This window comes from Eublepharis macularius, chromosome 15, assembly GCF_028583425.1.
Source record: "Eublepharis macularius isolate TG4126 chromosome 15, MPM_Emac_v1.0, whole genome shotgun sequence".
Lineage (NCBI taxonomy): Eukaryota > Metazoa > Chordata > Lepidosauria > Squamata > Eublepharidae > Eublepharis > Eublepharis macularius.
In genome coordinates, this window is record NC_072804.1 from 54,938,712 (window position 1) to 54,959,986 (window position 21,275).

The 21,275-nt window shown below is 48.9% G+C and overlaps 1 protein-coding gene across 4 annotated transcripts in view; it reads right to left on the minus strand.

Moving 5' to 3' along the window:
* The window catches only part of MAP4K1 (mitogen-activated protein kinase kinase kinase kinase 1), a 40,712-nt gene that overhangs the window by 12,179 nt on the left and 7,258 nt on the right, over positions 1-21,275 (minus strand). For all 4 annotated transcript variants that reach the window (XR_008598254.1, XM_054998661.1, XM_054998662.1 and 1 more), the window contains 16 exons: positions 20,036-20,126; positions 19,714-19,778; positions 15,984-16,039; positions 14,732-14,779; positions 12,831-12,873; positions 11,536-11,608; positions 10,341-10,472; positions 9,186-9,248; positions 7,899-7,980; positions 6,684-6,803; positions 5,376-5,457; positions 3,972-4,030; positions 3,037-3,101; positions 2,867-2,911; positions 1,269-1,311; positions 806-974 (listed from right to left, as the gene is read on the minus strand). Coding sequence is in view for 3 of the 4 variants with exons in the window: in XM_054998661.1 (XP_054854636.1) it covers positions 806-974; positions 1,269-1,311; positions 2,867-2,911; positions 3,037-3,101; positions 3,972-4,030; positions 5,376-5,457; positions 6,684-6,803; positions 7,899-7,980; positions 9,186-9,248; positions 10,341-10,472; positions 11,536-11,608; positions 12,831-12,873; positions 14,732-14,779; positions 15,984-16,039; positions 19,714-19,778; positions 20,036-20,126 (1,236 nt within the window). In the remaining variant the exon portion in view is untranslated. The remainder of the gene's footprint in view (positions 1-805; positions 975-1,268; positions 1,312-2,866; positions 2,912-3,036; positions 3,102-3,971; positions 4,031-5,375; positions 5,458-6,683; positions 6,804-7,898; positions 7,981-9,185; positions 9,249-10,340; positions 10,473-11,535; positions 11,609-12,830; positions 12,874-14,731; positions 14,780-15,983; positions 16,040-19,713; positions 19,779-20,035; positions 20,127-21,275) is intronic.

Genomic DNA, 21,275 nt, shown 5'->3' on the forward strand with positions numbered 1-21,275 from the left:
ACCAGATAATTGCCCAAGAAGACGTGCGAAACAGGAATTGGAAATCTTGCCCCGCATCAACCCGTCGGCATTTATATACCCTACATGGGACTGGTGTTCATGTACCTTGAGTGATCTAGGTTTACCACCGTTGCGCCTGCCTGTACTCCTTTTGAAATTTGCACCTTGTTAAATTTGTTGCTCATGTGAGTGTTTAAATTGTAGAATTTCTGTTGTATACGGATTGCGGAGCATCTTTTGTATGAATACTTGTTGGATGTATTGTGTATATATTTATTGATATTTATTGTGTATTAATTGTTCCATTGAATATTGCACTTTGCACTTTGCACTTGATAAATTTCGCACTTTTGATAATTCGTGTTGATTGTCTGATATTGTACCTACCGGTTGTTTTCGTGCTGGGGACTGGTTTACCGGTTGGATTCCCGTCAGTTTGCATAGATGTGACCAGTTGGGCAGGAGGCGCTCTGCACGTATCCTGACACCTGTTCTTACATCAAAGGGACAGGAGTTGGGGAGAGATTTCTGCTCATCCACTCTGCAAACAGCGGTACTTTTCACCAGCTGAAGGAGCTTTCCCCGGCACTTCCTCTCATTGGACAGACCCACTGGATCAAGTGTAGAGAATCATCTTTTAAACTAAAGCAGAGATTTCAAGGGAAGGGGCATAGAATATCCCTGGCTGGCGGAAAGCCCTCTCTACCTCCTGGGCTTTTGTTCTGCAATAATATCCTCGTTTATGAGCATGGAGGGCTTTTTGGTGCTGAGACGGGTCCGTACTTTTTCTTTGGGCGCATCGTACCTGATCTGGAAGTGAGGTGGGAGGCCGGAGCCCCCATCTGCGCCATCTGTGGAGGAGTCTGGCCCATCACAGGCCCACTGGAGCATCTTCCCCAAGATACGGGCATTGCTGAGCACTGCAAGGAGGATCGGTCTGCCGTGGTCTCTTCTGACGAGGCCCAAAGTTTGGGCTGTCATGAGAGAGGTGGAGAGCGCGTCAGCTCAGTTTAAAGGTACTTTGTTAGCAAGAAAAGAAGGTGTGAAATCAGGGCCGCACCTGGGCCAACAGGCACCCTCCCTCAGGGAAAAAGGGTATAGACAGCCTGCATCTGTGCCAATGGAAAGAGCAGCTGTCTGTGAGATGCAGGGATTGGGGCCGAGGCCTATCACTGGCCAGTCTACTGCAATGTAGTTATTCATGCTATTGCTTGTTTATTGTGTTCATAGGTGCATGAAGGGTTATTTGGATACAATGAATGACTTACCTTGGGGGGGAGTGGAGGTGGGAGATCAGAGGATGAGGTGACACTGAAAGGTTAAAAAAAAGGGTCAGAATCGGGGGGGGGCAGTGAGGCCATATTGTCCTCTTTCTCCTCCCAGCCTGAGATACCACACCACAGTGAAATGTGCAATACCAGACAGGCTCTTTCCTACAAGGACTACATTGCAAGGCACCCTGACTGCAGTCATGTGTGAATGCACGCACTCAACAGTACCAGCAACAGGTCTGAAAATATCTGGAGAAATCCTCTACGGGCAACTGTAAGATGGGCCTTAATACAACTTTCATGGAAGATTTCAAATCATTATTATATTTGGATGGGCTAGTGCTGAGTAGAGGAGGACTGGCTTGCTTCCATGTGAAAAAAAGAGTACTGGAGGCCTTTGTGATACTGGTAACTTATGAATGTACAGATTGAGCAGGCAGCAGGCAAGCAGGCTCTCCACAAGCAACATTTGCCTGGCCCCTTAAAAACCTGCACGTGGCTTCGGTCAACTTTCTCAGAACTTCTTTTCTGACATCTCTCTCTGAGCTAAGCCACAACTGAAGCTGGACACGTGTTCTGTAACATGTCGGAGATGCAGTGTTACCCGGGAAATGTAGTTGAAAACAACGTTATGTCCCTAGCTTTTCGAAGCTTTTCAAAAACAGGGCCATGCAGGATTGCTGGGAGAGAGAACATTTGCAATTGTTTTCTGGCAATCTCAAGAGAGAGATGAACTTCCAGCTCTGCCCCTCCCCTGCCTCCCCATGCTAGAAACAGTGTCCTGTGTTCCTCTCCCCGTTGAGATTGCAAGAAAACAATTTTAAAGTTCCTCTCCCCCCGAGATCCCAAGCAGCTCTGTCTTCGAAAACTGTCTTTGAAAAGCTCTTCCTTACCCCGGCCTCCCTGTGCTAGAGAGAGAATGCTGTTTTCAACTACAGTTCCCAGGTAACATTGCATCCCCGACATGTTAAAAAACACGTGTCCGATGTCACTTGTAGCTTAGCTCTTTCTCTGGTCAAATTTGAGATTGCTAGAGCTGTTCCTTGCGGGCTGGGTCTGGTGAAAATTCTGGCGGTTTGCCATCAGCCACTATTTGGCATTTGGAATGAATCCATAAGGTAAGTAGCCGAGGATCGGTATTCAAAATTCCGCGGTGCAAAAGATGGTAACTCTTCTCTCCTTCCTCTTTGTACAAATATGATGCAAGAAGAATTCAAGGAGACATATCATTCTAGTGGAGACCAGCCATTTGGTGGACTTCCCCCGTTGGACTGAATTTGTGTATTGTGGAGCGGCTTGCCTGCTTTTTCATTTACTTATATCGATGATAATTGTGGATTAATGTTATTATAGAATTGCGTGTATATGTAATTTTATATTTATTGACTTTCAGTATAGGTTTGACTTCGTATTTCCGGATTGTGACTATTACTTCCCTCCATTTGCAGTTTGTTCTGCCCGTTCTTTGCCCTTAGTTTTCGTTGGAGGAGCCTCTCTAATTTTTTGAGACAGAGAGAGAGTTCATGACACGTGGCCACCATGTAGGTTGTACACGGATGTGAGATGACTGTCTTACAGGAGCGGCTTCTACTTACACGTCCACATCATCGTAATCGTGATCGGAGTCTGATGCGTTCTCTCTGGTTAAAAAAAAAAAAAAAAGGAAAACCCATGCGGCGTGATGATTGGCCCAGAAAGTGGTCGGGCCAAGCAAAGTTAAAAAAAAACTTGCGAAGCAAACCAGCGGCCCAGGCCTCTCCCCTACCTGCTGCTAAAGGCTGCGCTGTACAGATGACTGCCGGTACCATAGCCAGGGTCCGTGGAGAGTTCCTACAGGCAAGAAAACACAGGCCAAATTCACACGTGTCATTTAAACCGCTTTTCAGCTGTTCTCCTGCTGCCGGTTTGCATTGAGCCCAGCTGAGACTCTGTTTCTGAATGGATAGTTTAAAGGGGAAATTTGGCATTTGGAATGAATCCATAAGGTAAGTAGCCAAGGATCGGTATTCAAAATTCCGCGGTGCAAAAGATGGTAACTCTTCTCTCCTTCCTCTTTGTACTAATATGATGCAAGAAGAATTCAAGGAGACTCTTGGGAGCTCTGGGAGAGGGAGGAAAGGCAGCAATCGCCCATGCAGAATTCTCAGTGTTCCCACTAAACTACAATTCCCAAGATTCTTTGGGGGGGGGGTGGAATAGTTCCAGAGGAGTTAGACGTGTTCATCTCTAGTAGCGAAACAGAAAAGAGTCCAGTAGCAGCTTTAAGACTAACCAAAGACTAAAGGTGCTACTGGATTCTTTTTTGGTTTGGGCGGGGGGGGAAGCAACAACAATTAAATGGGTTTAAAACTACAGGAGGTCTGTAGTGTAGATATGCCCTCCAAATCCTACTGCCTTTCAGCCATTCCATAATCCTTCTTCAGCCAAAGTGTCTGAAAGTCGGGAAAAATATTTCCCCGATGACACCACAGTAGTACTTTCCTCCCTCCCACCATCCATGGAGTCAACCTTCAGGTGCAGCCTGGAGATCTCCCGGAATTGCAACTGACCTCCAGACTAAGAGATTATTTTCAGAGAGCGGATTATACCCCTCTGAGGTTCCTCAAACCATGCCCTCCCATTTGCAAAAGAGAAAAAAAGCCAAGACAAGGCGTAGCTGCACCCTGATGCCAGTAGAGGCAGAGAGAAGCCAAGAGATACCGTGATGTTCGGGGAGTCCAGCCTTGATCTGCTGCTGGAGTTGAGGCCGAAATGGTGGGCTGCAACAAGATTACAGGAAGGGGAGTCAGAGCACAGCCTCTGGGGTGGGGGGACATGGGAAGCAGGTTCCCGGGAAGGGCATTCCTAGGAACAGTGGAGGTTAGAATGCAAAAGATGAGCTTAATCAAAAAGAGTCCAGTAGCACCTTTAAGACTAACCAATTTTATTGTAGCATAAGCTTTCGAGAATCAAGTTCGCTTCGTCAGATGCATGGAGGGCAGAAGGAAACTGGCCAAATATAGAGGAGGAGAGGGGGGAAGGGGGGAAGGAGGAGATCCACATACCCTCAAATCATTATTGTCTATTTCATGTAAAAAGTCTGTGAGGATCCTCCCTCACTGGCGCCCTCTCCTGACGGCCTGCCATCCTACCAGCTCTCCAGGCAGGTGTCATCCAGCCTCAGATGGGCAGCGAAGGGGGTTGCACCACCTTGTTCCTTCTCCTGCCCTGGGAGTAGCAGCACGCTCCAGCTGTCTCTCCCTCCAAAATCCTCCTCGGCCTTCACAGGAACCTGAATTTAAAGGCCTCCCCTGGCCCCACCTCCCTGGCTCTGCCTCCAATCGTCACCCCGTCTCCCTGACTGGCCCTGCTCCTGGCCTATCTGATAGGAGGGCTGGGTAGACTCTGTAGTCTCCTGGCTCCACCCCCTCCATCCCCGCCTAGGGTGGGGCATTTGGTCTGCTCTCTGCCTGGCTCGCCCCTGCTGCTTCTGAACCCTCCCCAGTGGCTCCCCTGGCATCTTGGGGGCCTGTGCCTGCCTGGCTCGTGCTGATGGCAACCTCCTGTGAGCCTGGATGAAGTGGAGCCATCTGGGCAACTGCAGGAGACAGGTGAGTCTGCTGAGTGGCTGCAGGCTGTTCCCCAGAGTTGTGCCTGGGCGTCGGCTGCAACTGGCCTAAGGGTGAGAGAGGCCTGTAGGGGCTCCTGCAGCTGAGGTACTGCCAGAGGCCGTGCTGCAGGGCCTAAAGGGGGTGCCTGCTGCTGCAGGGCTGGCGGTGAGGGTGAAAAAAAGGCCGGCGTCGCCGGACAAAGTCTATAAACGCAAAGTGTAGATCTTGCCCTCTCTCTAATCGGTGAAAGTAAATTTTGCCATTGATGCATATTCCAAAAACTTTATCCACCATTCCTCCATTGTAGGCAACGTTGGAGTTTTCTGTTATTTATTTATTTATTTACATAACTTCTAGTCAGCTCTCCCTGCGAACGGGCTCAGAGCGGATAACAACAATGTTTAGATTAACATTAAAAATTCCCATTTAAAACCATACAGTTCAGGAGTAAAAAACAGCTCTAGGGGGAGGCCCATATTCAGCTGGGAATGCAACGGGGGGGGGGCAGACGTACCATGGGGGTGAGAGCATCTGGGTGATGTAACACCTTGCCGGTGGCTGGAGCGGATTCTTCGGGGCACCGGAGGGGGAGGTGGCTGTGGTCAAAAACGAGTCATTAGCTGGGAACGAGAGCTTAAAGAGCCCTGAAGCAGGAACTGTCCACTGTTGGCTCCGTTCACCATCTTTTGCCAGCAACACACAGGCTCCAAGATTATGCAGACAGGGCTGAAAGTCATTTGCCCCAAAGCAAGACCATTCTCTGCACCCCCTCCCCAGAGATGATTCTGTGCAATTTGGGGATAAGTGCCACGCAAAGCCTTCCCACGGATTTCTGACATTATCTCCACCTAACGGAAAGTGGCACCCCCATGCTTGGGACATTTACATGCAAAAGCAAGTATGTCATTTCCACAAAACTGGGCTTTTCCGAACAATTCATTTGCATTTTAACATAATTGCAATCCATTCTCAAAGCGCTCGCCCGCATCCTGTTGAGCTTATAAAAGCTGTTACCTAAAAGAGCAGTCTATTGAACGGCGTAGATTTTTTTTTTTTGCATTTTCTCTGTTCTGTTGCTGTTTGCTATTTTTAAAAAAGAAACATACAACTTCCTGTCTTTTTAAATGCCGGGCAAATTTCTCTTTCTCTTTTGTTAACAGCTAGCTGTGGGATAGCCCTCTACCTAACCTCTGCCACTCTCACTGGAGAATACTAGGTTTCAACTCTATATAATATTGGGGGTTTCTTTTGCTTCTTACAGAGGAAGGTGATAAAAGGTGCGCTAGTTGCCTGAAAGGAATGGCAGCCTGGGACTTTTAAAGGTGTTTTAGATCTTTGGTTGGGTCAGGAGAAAGTGTGTGTGTCAGGCTGGGCTGGAAAGCACTCTGCACCTTCCCAGAGGCAAATATGCCCTTTCCAGCAATCACAGTTAAGGGCTGGCTCCCTATCTTGGGCACTGACAGGATGTTAGAAGGGCCCTGTGGGCAACATAAAGGCAGCTATGGGGAGTCAGGAGGAGGAAAAGAGCCAGTTTGGTGTTGTGGTTAAAAGCAGCAGGACTCTAATCTGGAGAGCCAGGTTTGATTCCCCACTCCTTCGCTTAAAGCCAGCTGGGTGACCTTGAGTCAGTCACAGCTCTCTCGGAGCTCTCTCAGCCTCACCCACCTCACAGGGTGATTATTGTTGTGAGGATAATAATAACATACTTTGTAAACCACTCTGCGTGGGCGTTGTCTTGAAGGGCGGTATATAAATCCAATGTTATTATAAGGCAACAGCGGGACATTCCTCCTCCCCGCCTTCCCGTTCCACCTGCACTCACCTCTTGATCGTCCTCGTCCGTCTCGCCTCTGCAGCTGGACTGATGCTCGGGATTTTGCACTTTCTCCAGCAGGTCAAGGGTCAGACAGCGCCTCAGTCCAGGTTGGGCCACAAACTGGTGCTGGAGGGTTGAAGAATAATGGGGTGTTTTTTGCACGGTTCAGCAGGGCAATAGAACCTCCCCCCATGTTGCATTCTGCATGCTTCCCCCGCTCCCGTTTATGTGTTTAGGACCTCATTGGATGAAAAGCTGCGGTTAAATTCAGAAGCCCTGATTAGCCTTTCCTACATAGTGGGACAGAATACCAGTTCTTGGTGCAACAGAGTTGAAGAACCACCTGCCCGGACCAACATATGAAACAGCCAGCCAGGCTGTTATGGCATCTCGGAAGTGGTGCTGGGCAGGGAGACGAGGATGGCAGAGCAAAATATCTCGAGTGGGCCCTGAGAATGGAGAATGGTTTATGTTTGCTGGGGGAGCTGTCATGGGCCAGCCAGGGCTCAGTACTAGCAAGGACTCCTTGGGAGAAGAGGAGACTGGTGTAGCCAAGAGGATGCCTTGGGCAAACAGCTGCGAGTCCAAAGAAGCCGGCAATCAGGAAGAGTAGCTGCCAGACAATCAGAGATTACAGCTGGCAGCTGAGGTAGAGCCACCGTCACCCTCCAGCCCCAGCACCACAGGTGAAGCTTAGCCGGGGGCTTCCAACTCTCCAGGTTTGCCCACTCCCAGGGAGTGCCGCAGGCAGAAACAAAGAATGGAGCTGCAGGAGAGGCGACGCAGTGCTTGCCTCCCGGGCTGATGCCAGCTGCTTGCGGATAGCGACGATGAATAGCATGAAGATAGCTCCCAAGCAGCTGGCTGCGATCCGCACATAACTATAAAGACCAGCTTAGGAGAACTACGGGGGATGGAAGTACCCCCTGGCATCGCGGCTACTACCTTGAGCCTTGTCTCGACTCCTGTGACTTCTGGACTGTGTTGTCCTCGTCCTCGTCATATCCTTGGACTTACCGGTAACTGACCTTCGGACCTCCTGACCTTGCTGTGTGAACTCACGCTTGGACCACGCTACTGGCTGTTTCGGACTCTGTGTCCTGACTTTGGACCGGACCTCGACTACTCTGTAAAAGCTAAGAGAGTTTGCCTACCCTGCCCTACCCCCGGCAGCACAGCCTGTGCCGGCCCAGCCCGGCCCATGACGGGAGCTGTACTCACGGTCAGCATCTTGGAGGCACTCGGGCGTTTCTTGGGGTTCTTGGTTAGCGTCATCTTGACAAAGTTGTGGAAGGCTGGTGTCCTATAGGAAAGGCAGCACCCGGGGGCGGGGATATTCAGAGATCTCGATCCGGGGAGTCTGTTAGCAGTAGTAGCTTGCCCAAGATGGAGACGGCCACGAAGTGTTATCACAGCTACCATGTCAGCAAGGAGCAGGTAAGTGACGGACTGAACTAGACCTATAAATCTGGGTCTGGCTGAGCTCTTCAGCTGAGCAAAATGTTGCTTGGTTGTTCTTCCTATACCTCAAAACTAGTTCTCACACATGCCTATAGTTTTAGCAAAGTTACAAAATAGCAAAGAGTCCAGTAGCACCTTTAATCAACTTTATTGTAGCATAAGCTTTCGAGAGCCACAGCTTTCTTCATCAGATGCATCGTCAGCTTTCAAGAACCACAGCTGTCTTCGTCAGATGCATCTGACAAAGTGAGCTGTGGTTCTCGAAAGCCGATGATGCATCTGACGAAGAGAGCTGTGGCTCTCGGAAGCTTATGCTACAATAAAGTTGGTTAGTCTTAAAGGTGCTACTGGACCCTTTGCTATTTTGCTACTACAGACTAACACGGCTAACTCCTCTGGATCTATGACCAAAGTTACAGACAGCGAACTATCCTGATCAGGCAGGATCTGTAAAAGTGTTTCAGTCTTCAGCTTGTTCATTTCTCCAACAACCTTGTAAGGTGGGATAACAGGAGTCTAATTTTACAGACAGAAAGATAGGGGGGCGGAGGGGAATGCATAAGTGACCGGAAACTATCCAGAGGTTTGGGCCAGGAACCCTCCTCTCCCGGGTGACGCAAGTCTCTAAGGTTGCACTCGCACGCCAATATTGCACTGTTGTTCTGAAAGAGCAACCGCTTGCGCTTGCACTGTCCTACCCATGCAGGAAAATCCACCTGCAAAAATAACACAACAACTAAGCTTTGCCTGGATGCAGCTGAGCATCCAGGGCCATTTCCAGATGGCTTACCTGCACCCGGGACGTCGCGCCATGTTTCGGATCGTGCTGGGGAAAACGCGATATTTCACGTTTTCCCCGGCACGATCCGAAACGTGGTGCGATGTCCCGGGTGCAGGTAAGCCGTCTGGAAACGGCCCAGGTGATTACTCAGAACTTAAGCTGCCCCCAGCAGCGCCACCTCCCAGCATTGAGCGGGCAGACGGGGGGACTCTAAAAATGGTGGGTGATGGGTAGGCGAGGCGACTGGCCTGCCCAGCGATACTTACCACTTGGCTTTCTCCTTGAGCTTTGGGGGCTGGTAGCCGCTCTTCGTCATGAGAACCAAGACTCTGCAAAATGACATGGTGCAAGGAAATTGGACTGTGTTCGCAGGCTGAACAGCCTCCTCCCCACAGCACTTTAGAAGAGCAAATTTTTAATTCTGGACCAAGCAATTTGGTATTCTGCAATAATTTATGGGCTTGGCTAGTCATCACGGGAGGGGCAAGTGTATTGTACTTTCTCAACCCTCTAGCTTTGGAGATCTCAGAAGTTGTTGCTCACGTGCTCTCAAATCCCTCTTTTGAGAACCAGTGTAGCACAGTGGCTCAGAAAATAAACTACCCATTGGAAGGTACTGGGTTTGAATCTCTCCTCTGCTATGAACTCACTAGATGGCCTTAAGCACTTAGTTCCGCTCCTTCCCCCTCTGTTGAAAGGGGATAATAATATTGATGCACTCAACAATGTTGTTTGAAGGACTACAATAAAATAATGTATGTGTGGTATTAATTTATAAATGGTGGGTATTATTATTTTTATCTTTGCAGTCTGAAGGACTAGAAACTTGCTCTTTTTGCTAATTCTGTGAACTTGGACAGATTTTGAAAGGGAGGGCAGGAAGGGTTACATCAGTGCTTAGTTCTCGTGACCCTTCTTACATGCCCAGGGTAATGCCAATGGCCACTTTAGGGTCAGGTAGCAATTTTCCCCAGGCCAATTTGGCCAGGGATCCTGATGGTGTTTTGCCATCGTCTGGGCATGGAGCAGGGGGTCACTGCGGTGTGTGGGGAGGATGTAGTTGTGAATTTCCTGCATTGCGCAGAAGGTGGACTAGATGACCCTGGAGGTCCCTTCCCACACTACAATTCTAATCAAACGAAAGCTGAGCTGTTGAGGTTGAATTCTGTACCCAGAGCCACATGCTGTGCTTTTGCTGCCCTCCCTCCTCTATGCGGAGTTTCATCCTCTATGGCACGTTTGCTGCTTTCCTCTGCAGGCCACAAGCCACAATGGGGAGGTGGGAGGCATAAATTGTCTGTCTGTGACAGGTGGGCAGCTGCAGGATCACCAGCCACAATTTGAACTAACGAACTGCTCCATTTCCCATGACCCAGAGAGAGCGAGCGCGGTGCGAGCAACGGGCTTCCCAAATAACTCACCGCATAGGGTGCATATCGAACATGGGGGGCTGCAGCTCTGCCAGCTCAATGGCTGTGATCCCCACGGACCAGACATCGCACAGGACATTGTACCCCCCCTTCAGTTCTACTGCTGCCACCTCTGGAGCCATCCTGGAAGAGAGACGGAGGGACCTTGGACACGATGCATTCCACACCCCAACATGCCTGTCTTAGAGGACCGTCACCGAAACCCATCCAGGGCACTTGCTTAGAATCCGAGCAGACAAAACCCTCTTGCACGATCTCTAATCCTGTTTAGGAGGTAGGGTTTATTTATAGTCCCCCTTTCTCACTGAGATCCAAGGCAGATTACATTCTGCAAGTGAATACAATCAGCACCGAGGAGTGAGCACAAATACGACGTTGTGTGAAGAACAAGGTGCCTTTGAGCATGTGCAGATAGCCCTTATCGCGGCTGGCAACCAAAGCCAAATCCCACAGATAAGAATTAAAAAGGGACAGGGGTCCAGGGCACAAGGTATATTTCCTGGGTCTGCATCTCCGCCCCTTTGGAATTTTTTTAAGCACCTTTACCTGAAATAAAGACTGTGCCCCCACCAGTGGTTTATATGCTCCTCCCTCCTCCTCTGGCATGAATCCCCCCGTTTTTAATTTCTGGAGCTAACTATGGCGGTGTTGCAGTGATGTTCTTGCTAACCATGGTTAATGCCACACCACAACTGTAGTCAGAAGGTGCAATATAAAACTAGCCATGGTTAGCTGTGAGAAAGAGATTCTTGCCTGAAGATAGGAGAAGATTTGGGGGGGGGGGGAGTTTGCATTATTCAGGATTTCATCTGTGCGTCAGCAAGGCCACAAAGGGACGAATCTCTCGCCCTGATTATGAATTGACCTCCCCAGAGATACTTTTCTGAAACCTTGGAAGTCATTCTTCTCCAGGCTGGCATTTTGAAGAGCAGGTTCAGTTGGCAAAGACTGATGGAATTCTTCCCACACGCAGCCCTGTTTCCCTCCCACGCCCCGAGGCGATACGTTTTTGCACAGGGAGGTTCTGGGAAAGGTGCCTTTGCTAATAACAGATGAAGGGGGAGCAGGGGAAGAGCTACGTACAGTATATGGCTTCTCACTACTCTGGCAAAAGAGCCAATACATTAGCATGTCCCATCCAATTACTCTCCAAACCATCTATTAGTAAACCCACCCCTGTCCTTACCAGTACGGGGTGCCAATGAAAGACATTCTCCGGGCAAAGGTTGCGCTGATTTGCGCGGAGATTCCGAAATCCGCTGGAGGCCGGGGGGGAAAATGGGAGAGAGTCATTTTTAACCATGGGTAGAAAACCTAAAGTAATTCAAAAAGGTCTTTTGTATTCTGAAAAGCAGAAATAGACAGGGGACCCGAGGCAGAGGCCAAAAGCAACTGGCCAATGTTCAGATGTGACAGGGTCTGGGCATACTCCAGAGTTATAATTGCATCAGGCTCGATTTCAATGTGACACTGGCAAAAACACGTATGTAGCTTCTTGCTCAGGACAGCCTGATCTCGTCAGATCTCAGAAGCTAAGCAGGGGCGGCCTTGGTTAGTAACTGGATGGGAGACCTCCAACGAAGACCAGGGCTGCAGAGCCAGGAAATGGCACACCACCTCTGCTAGTCTCTTGCCATGAAAACCCCACCGGGGGTTGCCGTAAGTCAAGTATGACTTGAGGGCAGGATTTCATTTAATTTCAGCTTTTTGATCAAAGCAAGCTACTGAAGCAAAGCAGCGACGCTCGCCATGTTCTTGTCTGATGGCTCTTCCCATTAGGCACCTGTCCAGGGAAAACATGATTCTGCAGGAGCTGGCTGTGCACACGGCACTCACAGCACCGATTGGCTGACAGTTGTGACATCACAAACACCTAACTCTTGGAATGATTTTGAAATATTGATGTGGGAGGGGTGGTTTAGAAATCATGCAAGAAATGAGCTTTGGATCACATACACAAAGTGGCAAAATAATAAAGAGTCCAGTATTATCTTTAAGACTAACCAATTTTATTGTAGTATAAGCTTTCGAGAACCACAGCTCTCTTCGTCAGATGCATCGTCAGCTTTCGAGAACCACAGCTCTCTTCGTCAGATGCATCTGACAAAGTGAGCTGTGGCTCTCGAAAGCTTATGCTACAATAAAGTTGGTTAGTCTTAAAGGTGCTATGGACTCTTTACTCTTTTGCAACTACAAACTAACACGGCTAACTCCTCTGGATCTATACACAAAGTGGAGATCACAGGAGCTCTGCAAGCCCAAAACCTCAGCGGCAATACTAGCGAGAGGCTTGTTTTTATAACTTCCGGTGTTGAGACTAATTAGGGAGAACGAAGCATGGTTTCTGGCAGAGGACTGCATAGGCCTGACCGTTTGGGGAATGGACTCGGATCTCTCCATGTGTCCGACTCCATGTGCCCCCTCCGGATTCCACATCCCATGGGAAGGACCAAGGTGTGAAAGATCCTCCAAGAAACATACCAAGTTTTACTTCCCCGCGGTCGTTGAGTAGGATGTTGGCTCCCTGAAAAGTGAAAGGGCACAAAAAATACTGGATATGAGTAGGTGGAGGGTGAAGATGGGGGGCATCTCCCTAAAACAGGGGACAGCGCTGGCCCCTCCGCATGGCTCTTTAGGACCCTTGCCACGGTTAGTCTTAACAAGGCCCAAGCCATCCCAAAAGAAAGCCTCCCTTTCTAGAAACCTTGACCTCAAATCCCGGGGGTACAAAGGCTAGCTGTGATGTGTTCAGGACAGTAGTAAACACATATGCTCAGGGATGCTCGAAAAGAAGCCTTCAGCTCCAGTCTAGATTGGTTACTCAGCTCAAGAGATGAACTTCCTCACCTTCATAGAATCATAGGGTTGGAAGGTACCTCCAGGGTCATCTAGTCCAACCCCCTGCACGATGCAGGAAATTCACAATTCCCCCTCCCCACACACCTTGCGTCTCATCTCTGTTTTCCTCCTCTCCGAGTTTCTCTTGTTCCACTGACCCTCTTCCTCCGGTCTACTGCATGACCCTTTGCCTTTGTCTCCTCCTCCTCCCTCATTCTTCCCTTGGACCTCCTGCTGGCTCCGCCCCCATCTTGCATCACAGCAGCTCTGCCAATGGCAGCCAGGAACCCTTTTGCATGCCCTCTCTGACATCACAGCCAGTGGCACGGAGGGCAATCTCAACTCCCCTCTGTCTGGAGATCAGGGGGCGGGGCCACCGGCCATGTGACCATTTTCGAGAGGTGCCGGAACTCCGTCCCACCGTGTTCCAGCTGAAAAAATGCCCTGGTTTTTTAAAAAACTCTTCCAACATTCCATGGACGAAAGTAGGGGCACGCTACAAGTCCAATTCTCGTTCTTCTGAGGATCACGGCCCCCGCCCAGTGCACCCTTCCCTTTTGCCTTCTGGATGTCTCTCTTCCACTGATTAGAAAGGTTCTCCCCTAAAAATGCAGAATTGTCCTGCAATGGATGAGCATCTTTTCCAAATTTGCTTTAGCAGCTGCAACATGAAGAGCAGCATGCTGTGAGGTGCATGGGGACTTCGTGTGCATGCGGGAGCAGCATGTAGAACAGCAAGATGGGGGCTGCCTGGCACCGCAGCATGCATGCTGTGATGCTTCATACATCTGCTTCCCACTCTGAACTCTGACTTCCCCATGGGAGGGAGAACCCTGATGGAAGACAATTTTCTCTAGAATTTACTGCAGCATCTTCAAATGGCAAAAACAGGAAAGGAGGAAGATGAACAATGGCTTTGCTTTGGTTCATGAAACAGAAACAAAGGTTGTTCCTAGTAAATAAAGAATCTCTCTACAGGAGACATCTGACACGTGAAGAACATGTGCTGGGAGGTGCAATGTTAGCCGGGAAGGGTAGTTTAAAAAGACAGAGCTAGTGGCAGGGCAAAGGCTTTGGTTTATACTGGAGCTGTGTGAAGGGGCTGTGAAAGGCCAGAAGGGAAACTTCAGCCAATGATAATCTCTCCAGGTCCAAGCCCATTTCCATTTCTCGCTGCCCTCCAGTTGAGATCACACACAGTTTTAGTCTGGAGAGGTGAAATTGACAGAGCATTTGGGGAGGGGAAGATGAAATTGACAAACCCTCTGAGAAGCAACCTCCGCCAGCTCTGTCTTTTAAAACTACGCTTCCCGGCTAACATTGAGTCTCCCTACACTTGACCAACACGCGCTGAGGTGTCTCGTGTAGAGGCATAGTGGGAATGTATCTGAAGCTGAGACAGTGTGCTAAAGCTGTGTGGCACTGCTTTAAAAGTGTTGTGTAGGGGCTGTACCTTCTCCTACGCCTCTCCAAATGTTTGCAGATCCCCTGAGCTCCCCAACAGAAATCAGCACTGAAGTCCCTGCCTGCCAGGATCGCCTTACCTTGATATCTCTGTGGATCTTCCCTTGGCTGTGAAGATAAGACAGGCCCTAGAAGGGGAAAGAAAGCAAAGTGGGTTACAGCAAGATACCCATGAAAACCAACCAGAGCCATAAAACATTTGGAGGATAGTGGATGGCTGAGAAGCCTGAAGGTTGGTATTTTGGTTCCTCACAGGCTTCCTGCTGTCTTCCATGCCAGGAATTGAGTTTAACCTGTAAAGCCCGAACCTAAATGGCCTGTACGGTGGAGGCAGACTCTTCACCTTCGTGGCCATTCTAGATCCAAAGACTTAGCCGTGTTAGTCTGTAGTAGCAAAATAGTAAAGAGTCCAGTAGCACCTTTAAGACTAACCCACTTTATTGTAGCATAAGCTTTTGAGGGCCACAGCTCTTTTCATCAGATGGTTCTTGAAAGCTGACAATGCATCTGACGAAGAGACCTGTGGCTCTCGAAAGCTTATGCTACAATAAAGTGGGTTAGGCTTAAAGGTGCTACTGGACTCTTTACTATGTAGCCATATCTGTTTGTGATGGTCTCCTCTGGATAGGTGTGTTTTAATCCATAAAGAGCAGCTATGGGAGACCGGAGTCCATTTAGATCACAGCCATAGCAGAGGGCATGAACACACACACATACACGCCCCCCTGCTGCTTCTCAATAGAGCCTCCTCCTCCATCTGGACTGCACTTTCCCCTTCAAGGAGTCTGTATGTTTTTGGCCATGTTGAAAGAAAGGTCTGAATCAGGAACCCCACCATGGAGACTGGTAGGAGTAAAAATATACCTTCCCAGCTCTTGCATTGTCTAGGGGGGCCCTAGGACTGGGGGCGGGGAAGGGAGTGTTCAAGATGTTGTGTTGTCCCAAGCAAGGTAGACCCAGCGCCTCTTCCCAGACCTTCTTGTGTCTGAAGAAGGGAGCTCTGGCTCTCGAAAGCTTACACCCTGAAAATCCTGTTGGTCTCGAAGGTACCATTGGACTCAAATCCTGCTGTCCTCCCAGCCTCTCTTGGGACAGCAAAATACTTTGGCCCCATAAGTGGAATTTTGAGCGTCTTTTCTGGTTGGGCGCTTGGCTTGAGGAGGCAGCAAAGCTTTGAGTTTGTGGAACTCCTACTGGCCTCTGTTTTTTCCAGTGGTTCACTTAAAGGGGGGGAGTGCAACCCCTTCCGTCCTCTCCAAAAGATCAGCCAGCCACTCACCACCTCTTTCATGAAACGGGAAGGGAGGATCCGCCCCACCAGCTCATACTCACTTGCAAGGTTTCTCTGCATACGTAGGCAATCTGCTGCTCAGACAGGGGACCAGTGACTGCAAATGCAAAAGGCAACGGTCAGCATCACACGCCACGCCCAAAGCCCGAGAGTGGTGCAGTTAGTGATGTGGTCAACTGAGCATTGTCTGGATAAGGCTGTCCTATATCCTTGACCTCGGATTGACTTGCTGGGCCAGAGGGGGTGGGAAAGCTTGCCAATGCTTCCCGACAGCTCTGGAGACCCCCAACAAGCCTTTATGGCTCAGCAGCCCCCCCTCCTGGCTGAGAGAGGGAGGCTGGTACACCTGGGATTTATTTATTTGTTTATTTCAAATTTCTATTCCACCCTCCCCGCGAGTGGGCTCAGGGTAGAGAACGACGTATTAAAATACAATAAAAAATTCATCTACATTAAAAGATAAAAACAACTGTGTATTAATACACATTTAAAACAGGATGGTGGGCAGCCTTCACAGGGAGGGTTAAGATTTTATACACCCCTTTTTTCAGGCCGGCGGAGGCCCAGCCTCAGCCACATGCCTGGCGGAACAACTCTGTCTTGAAGGCCCAACGGAAGGATAGTAGGTCCTGCCGGGCCCTGATTTCAGCAGACAGAGCATTCCACCAGGTGGGAGCCAGGACCAAAAAGGCCCTGGCTCTAGTCGAGGCTAGGTGGGCTTTGTCACCTGATCGGAGTATCCTCCAGGGAATACGTGGGGAGAGATGGTCCCGTAGATATGCTGGTCCCAGTCCGCACAGGGCCTTCAATACCAGAACCTTGAATCTGATCCGGTACTCCACTGGCAACCAATGCAGCTCGCGTAAGATCGGTGTTATATGCACCTTATTTGGCACTCTCGAAATAACACACACCGCTGCATTTTGTACCAGCTGTGATCTCCGGGTCAAGCTCAAGGGCAGCCCCACGCTTGATTAATTTTATATAAAATAACAAATTATGATAAATTATAAATTTATCATAATAAATTTATCATAATAAATAAATAAAATAATATTATACTAAATTTATAAAATGATAAATTGTAATAATTTATCATTTATTGTATGATAAATACGCATCGTGTTTAGACAAGGGACAGGGCCAAAAACAGGTTACATGTAGGGTCTAGATACCCCCAATCTGACTCTGACATTCAGCGTCTCTCTACACAAGACATGTGAAGAACATGTATTGGGAGATGCAATGTTAGCTGGGATGAGTAGTTTAAAAAGTCAGAGCCGGTGGCAGGGCAAAGGCTTTGCTATTCTCTGGAGCTGTGAAGGGGCTGTGAAATGCCAGAAGGGAAACTTCAACCCATTATAACCTCTCCAGGTCCAAGCCCGGCTCTCGAAGGCAGCTCCAGCCCATTTCCATTCCTCACTGCCTTCTGGTTGCCATATCACATAATTTCAGACTGGAGAAGTAAAACTGACAGAGCCTTTGGGGAGGTGACGATGAAATTAACAAACCTTCTGATGAGTGATCTCTGCTGGCTCTGCCTTTTTAAACTACCCTTCCTGGCTAACATTGCGTCTCCCTACACTTGACAAACATGCAAGGATGCATTTCATGTAGAGAGGCTCTCAGATGTCAGGAGCAGGAGAATTTGTTTTCCAAGTGGGTGGGGAGGGACCCAGTTTGCATTGGGACCACAGTGGGAGGGGGGAAGGGGCTTAATCCTTCTTCCCCCATACCATTTTCCTGACATGAAATAGACCTAGGGGGTTGCTATTTGCCCCATTGGAGGGCTATGTATGTAGAATTCAGCATGCGGGGGATTTCAATTTTTACTTTTTAAAAAAAATTAGGCAAGTTCCTAGTCCTGAAGACCTCTGAAGATGGGCTTGGAAGCCTGCAGGAGACAACGCCTGGAATGCTCAGAACCTGGGCCCAGGAGTGAGAAGGCAGCAAGGAGAGGTGAAGGGCTTGAATTCAACAGGCCAGATGAGGAGAGGGTTGCAGCGTTTTGCATATCTCTCTGTCCTTCCTCTTGCCAGAGGCAGAAACTGTTTAAAGATGCAAAACACCCTTAGAGTGAAGAAGGTTCAGTAAGTGACCCCCCACCCCCGTGGGGTGGGGGAGGGCCTCTCTTCCTTTCAGGTGGCGTCTGAAACAGTAGAGAAAGCGAACCGACCACACACGGTTTCAGTTCTGCATTGCAGAGCTGACTGCTGGGCGTCTCGGATTCCTTCCTTGCACGTACGTGCAGCCAGGCGACACGGGAAGGGCTCTTATTACGGTAACCCAGAGGACTGGAGGTGGGACTCTTAACTGGCAGAGCTTGGCAAAGTAACCAGATGCCCTAGCTTTGCGTTGCCCCAAGCTGTCCAAGGCTGGAGATGGTGCACGGCATGGTATTTTTAGCGGGGGCGGGGGGATGCTTTTGCAGCCAGGAACTGAGCTCAGATTCTAGGTGCTTTCCAAGCCTGCCGGCTTTCCTATTCCAGTCCAGGTGCACCACAGGTCTGCTATGCCTTGCCCCACCCTTCTGGCCTGCCAGCTCTAAATATTCAGTCCATCCAGGTGATACACTGGGAAGTCCATGTCTGGAGTTCCCAGTGTTCCTTTTTAACCACTATATGCTCAGGGCACTGATTCAGTTCTGGGCAGGGCTTTTTTTCTGGGAAAAGAGGTGGTGGAACTCAGTAGGTTGCCCTCAGAGAAAATGGTCACATGGCCGGTGGCCCTGCCCCCTGATCTCCAGACAGAGGGGAGTTGAGATTGGCCTCGAGGTCAATCTCAACTCCCCTCTGTCTGGAGATCAGGGGGCGGTGCCACCGGCCATGTGACCATTTTCAAGAGGTGCCGGAACTCCGTTCCCCCTGAAAAAAAGCCCTGGTTCTGGGCCATGGCACATGTGGAGGTGGAGAGGGCAAGACTTTTGCTCCATGCCAATTTTCTGATCGAAAATGACCCCTCCCACCGGGAACTGCTATTTGCCCAGTTTGTTTGGAAGGCTTACTAGGTTTACAGTGCAATCTTAAGCAGAGTTACTCCAGTCTAAGCCCATTGAAATCAATGGGTTTAGAATGGAGTAACTCTGTTTAGGGTTGCACAGTTGATCCCTTTGCACCCAAATTGGACCTCGTGTGCCTGGTAGGCTAATTTGTTAAATGTTGGGATCTCCAGACATGGAACTCCCAGTGAGTTACCTGATGGCTGTCTGCTTTGGGGACTACATTAAAACTGCCAAACCATTTCCCCACCCCAAAAACATACACACAAAAGCTGGGGTGCATCAGTTAGCTGGTAGCCACCAATCATCAAAGGCTATCGATGCTGAAGCGTGTTCTAGACCTCAGCACACATGAAAGAAACAGCGTTCATCGTTAGCTGTGCAAAAGCTTACAGGAAAAAGAGATCATATCCCATCTCATAGCTGGAATAATCCTGTTGTTGTAAACATTGGAAGGGGGCTAAAGTAAGAAGGTACCTGGTTCCGTGCGACCACACATGTGAGCCAAGCTACAAGTGACGCCTGACACAGGTTGGACGCTTGTCAGCTTCCCTCAAGTTTTTATGGGAAATGTAGGCGTCCTGGTCTTGCAGCTTGGCTCCCCGACTGCTGTCCAAGGGACTTTTCCACTGTCACTTGTCCAACATTCCGCCAAGCTGCCTACATTTCCCACCAAAACTTGAGGGAAGCTGACAAGTGTCCAATCTGTGTCAGGCGTCACTTGTAGCTTGGCTCACAGGGTGGGAAAGGAGGAGAGAGGGGAATAACTTTACCTTGGTAGATGTCCTGAAGAGACCCACCCCCACAGAATTCCATGCAGATCCAAAGTTTGTTAAACCTAGTGAGGCAACAGAGAGGTGAGCGTGAATAATGGGGGGAGGGAGGGTTAGAAAGGGGACGCAGGGCCACCCCAACCCCAAAATGCTGAGGAACGACACTGAAATGTGTTTGCAACCCAGGATTTCCTACAGTGTTATAACTGGGATCCTGTTTCTCGGTTTGGAACTCCATTGGACCATGCAAGACCAGCAGCAGGCCTCGACTTGGGGTACTGGGAGACCCTGGCCAATCAGCGCGTGTGTGTGTGTTTCTCACCGGAGGTAGCTCCCAAAATAGGCTACGATGTTCTGATGTTTGCAAGTTTTAACCATGACAATCTCTTGTTGAATGGTGGCACAGTCATCATCTGGAAGAGTGATAACAATTCAGTTTAGAGATTTTTATTTACTTCATTTATGTCCCATTTTCTCCCGAATGGGAGCCCAAAGCAGCTTACAACATTCTTCCCCTCTCTGTTTTAACCACACAACAAGCCTCTGAGGTAGGTCAAGCAGAGTGCTTGAATTAAGTCCGCCTTCTACTTTCATAGACTTTCCTTCCTTAAATCATCACTGCGATTGTTGAGTCTCTCTGCATGAGACCCCTTGGCACATGTTCGTCAAGAGTAGGGAGATGCAATATTAGCCGGGAAGCGTAGTTTAAAAAGACAGAGCCGGCAGAGATTGCTCCTCAGAGGGTTTGTTAATTTCATGTTCACCTCTCAGAGGCTCTGTCAATTTCACCTGTGGGATTGCAACTAGAGGGCAGCCAGGAATGGAAATGGGCTGGAGCTGCCTTGCAGTGCTGGGATTGGACATAGAGAGGTTATAATGGGCAATTCATAGCCCCTTCACACAGCTTCAGTGTATAGCAAAGCCTTTGCCCTGCCACCAGCACCATCTTTTTAAACTACCCTTCCTGCCTAACACTGCATCTCCCGACACGCGTTCTTCATGAGTCAGACGTTTCATGTAGAGAAACTCGTTGTCAAAAGGAAGGTGACTCTTTAACATTTGTTAAACTTGGTGTCTTAATCCTGTCTGAAATTCTGGACAAGTAACCCTGATTTCTAGTTAGACACAGCTGTAAACCGACTGTTAATCTTCCTCATTTTCAACTATTTACAGCATTAAAAAAGCTTTCGTTAAAAATAAAGTTTTAAAACTGAGACTAAAGAAGAATACGGTGATTGCTTTTTATTATTGTTGTTTTATCTGTGCACTTATTACCACAGAAATAACATTTTAAAAAGTAAGCCATCGCTTTGATCGCAAAGTGACAACCCGTCACTAGCACGCAAACATACAGCTACAAAACATGATAATTAATGCCACAAACACCTCAAGGGAGGAAGGGTCTGTGACACCAGAAAAGAACAAGAGTCCATTTGTGGTGAGGGATGAGCTTTCGTGAGTCACAGCTTACTTCTTCAGATTCTTCAGGTATCTGAAGAAGTGAGCTGTGACTCACAAAAGCTCATATCCTACCACAGATTTTGTTAGTCTTAGAGCCGCTA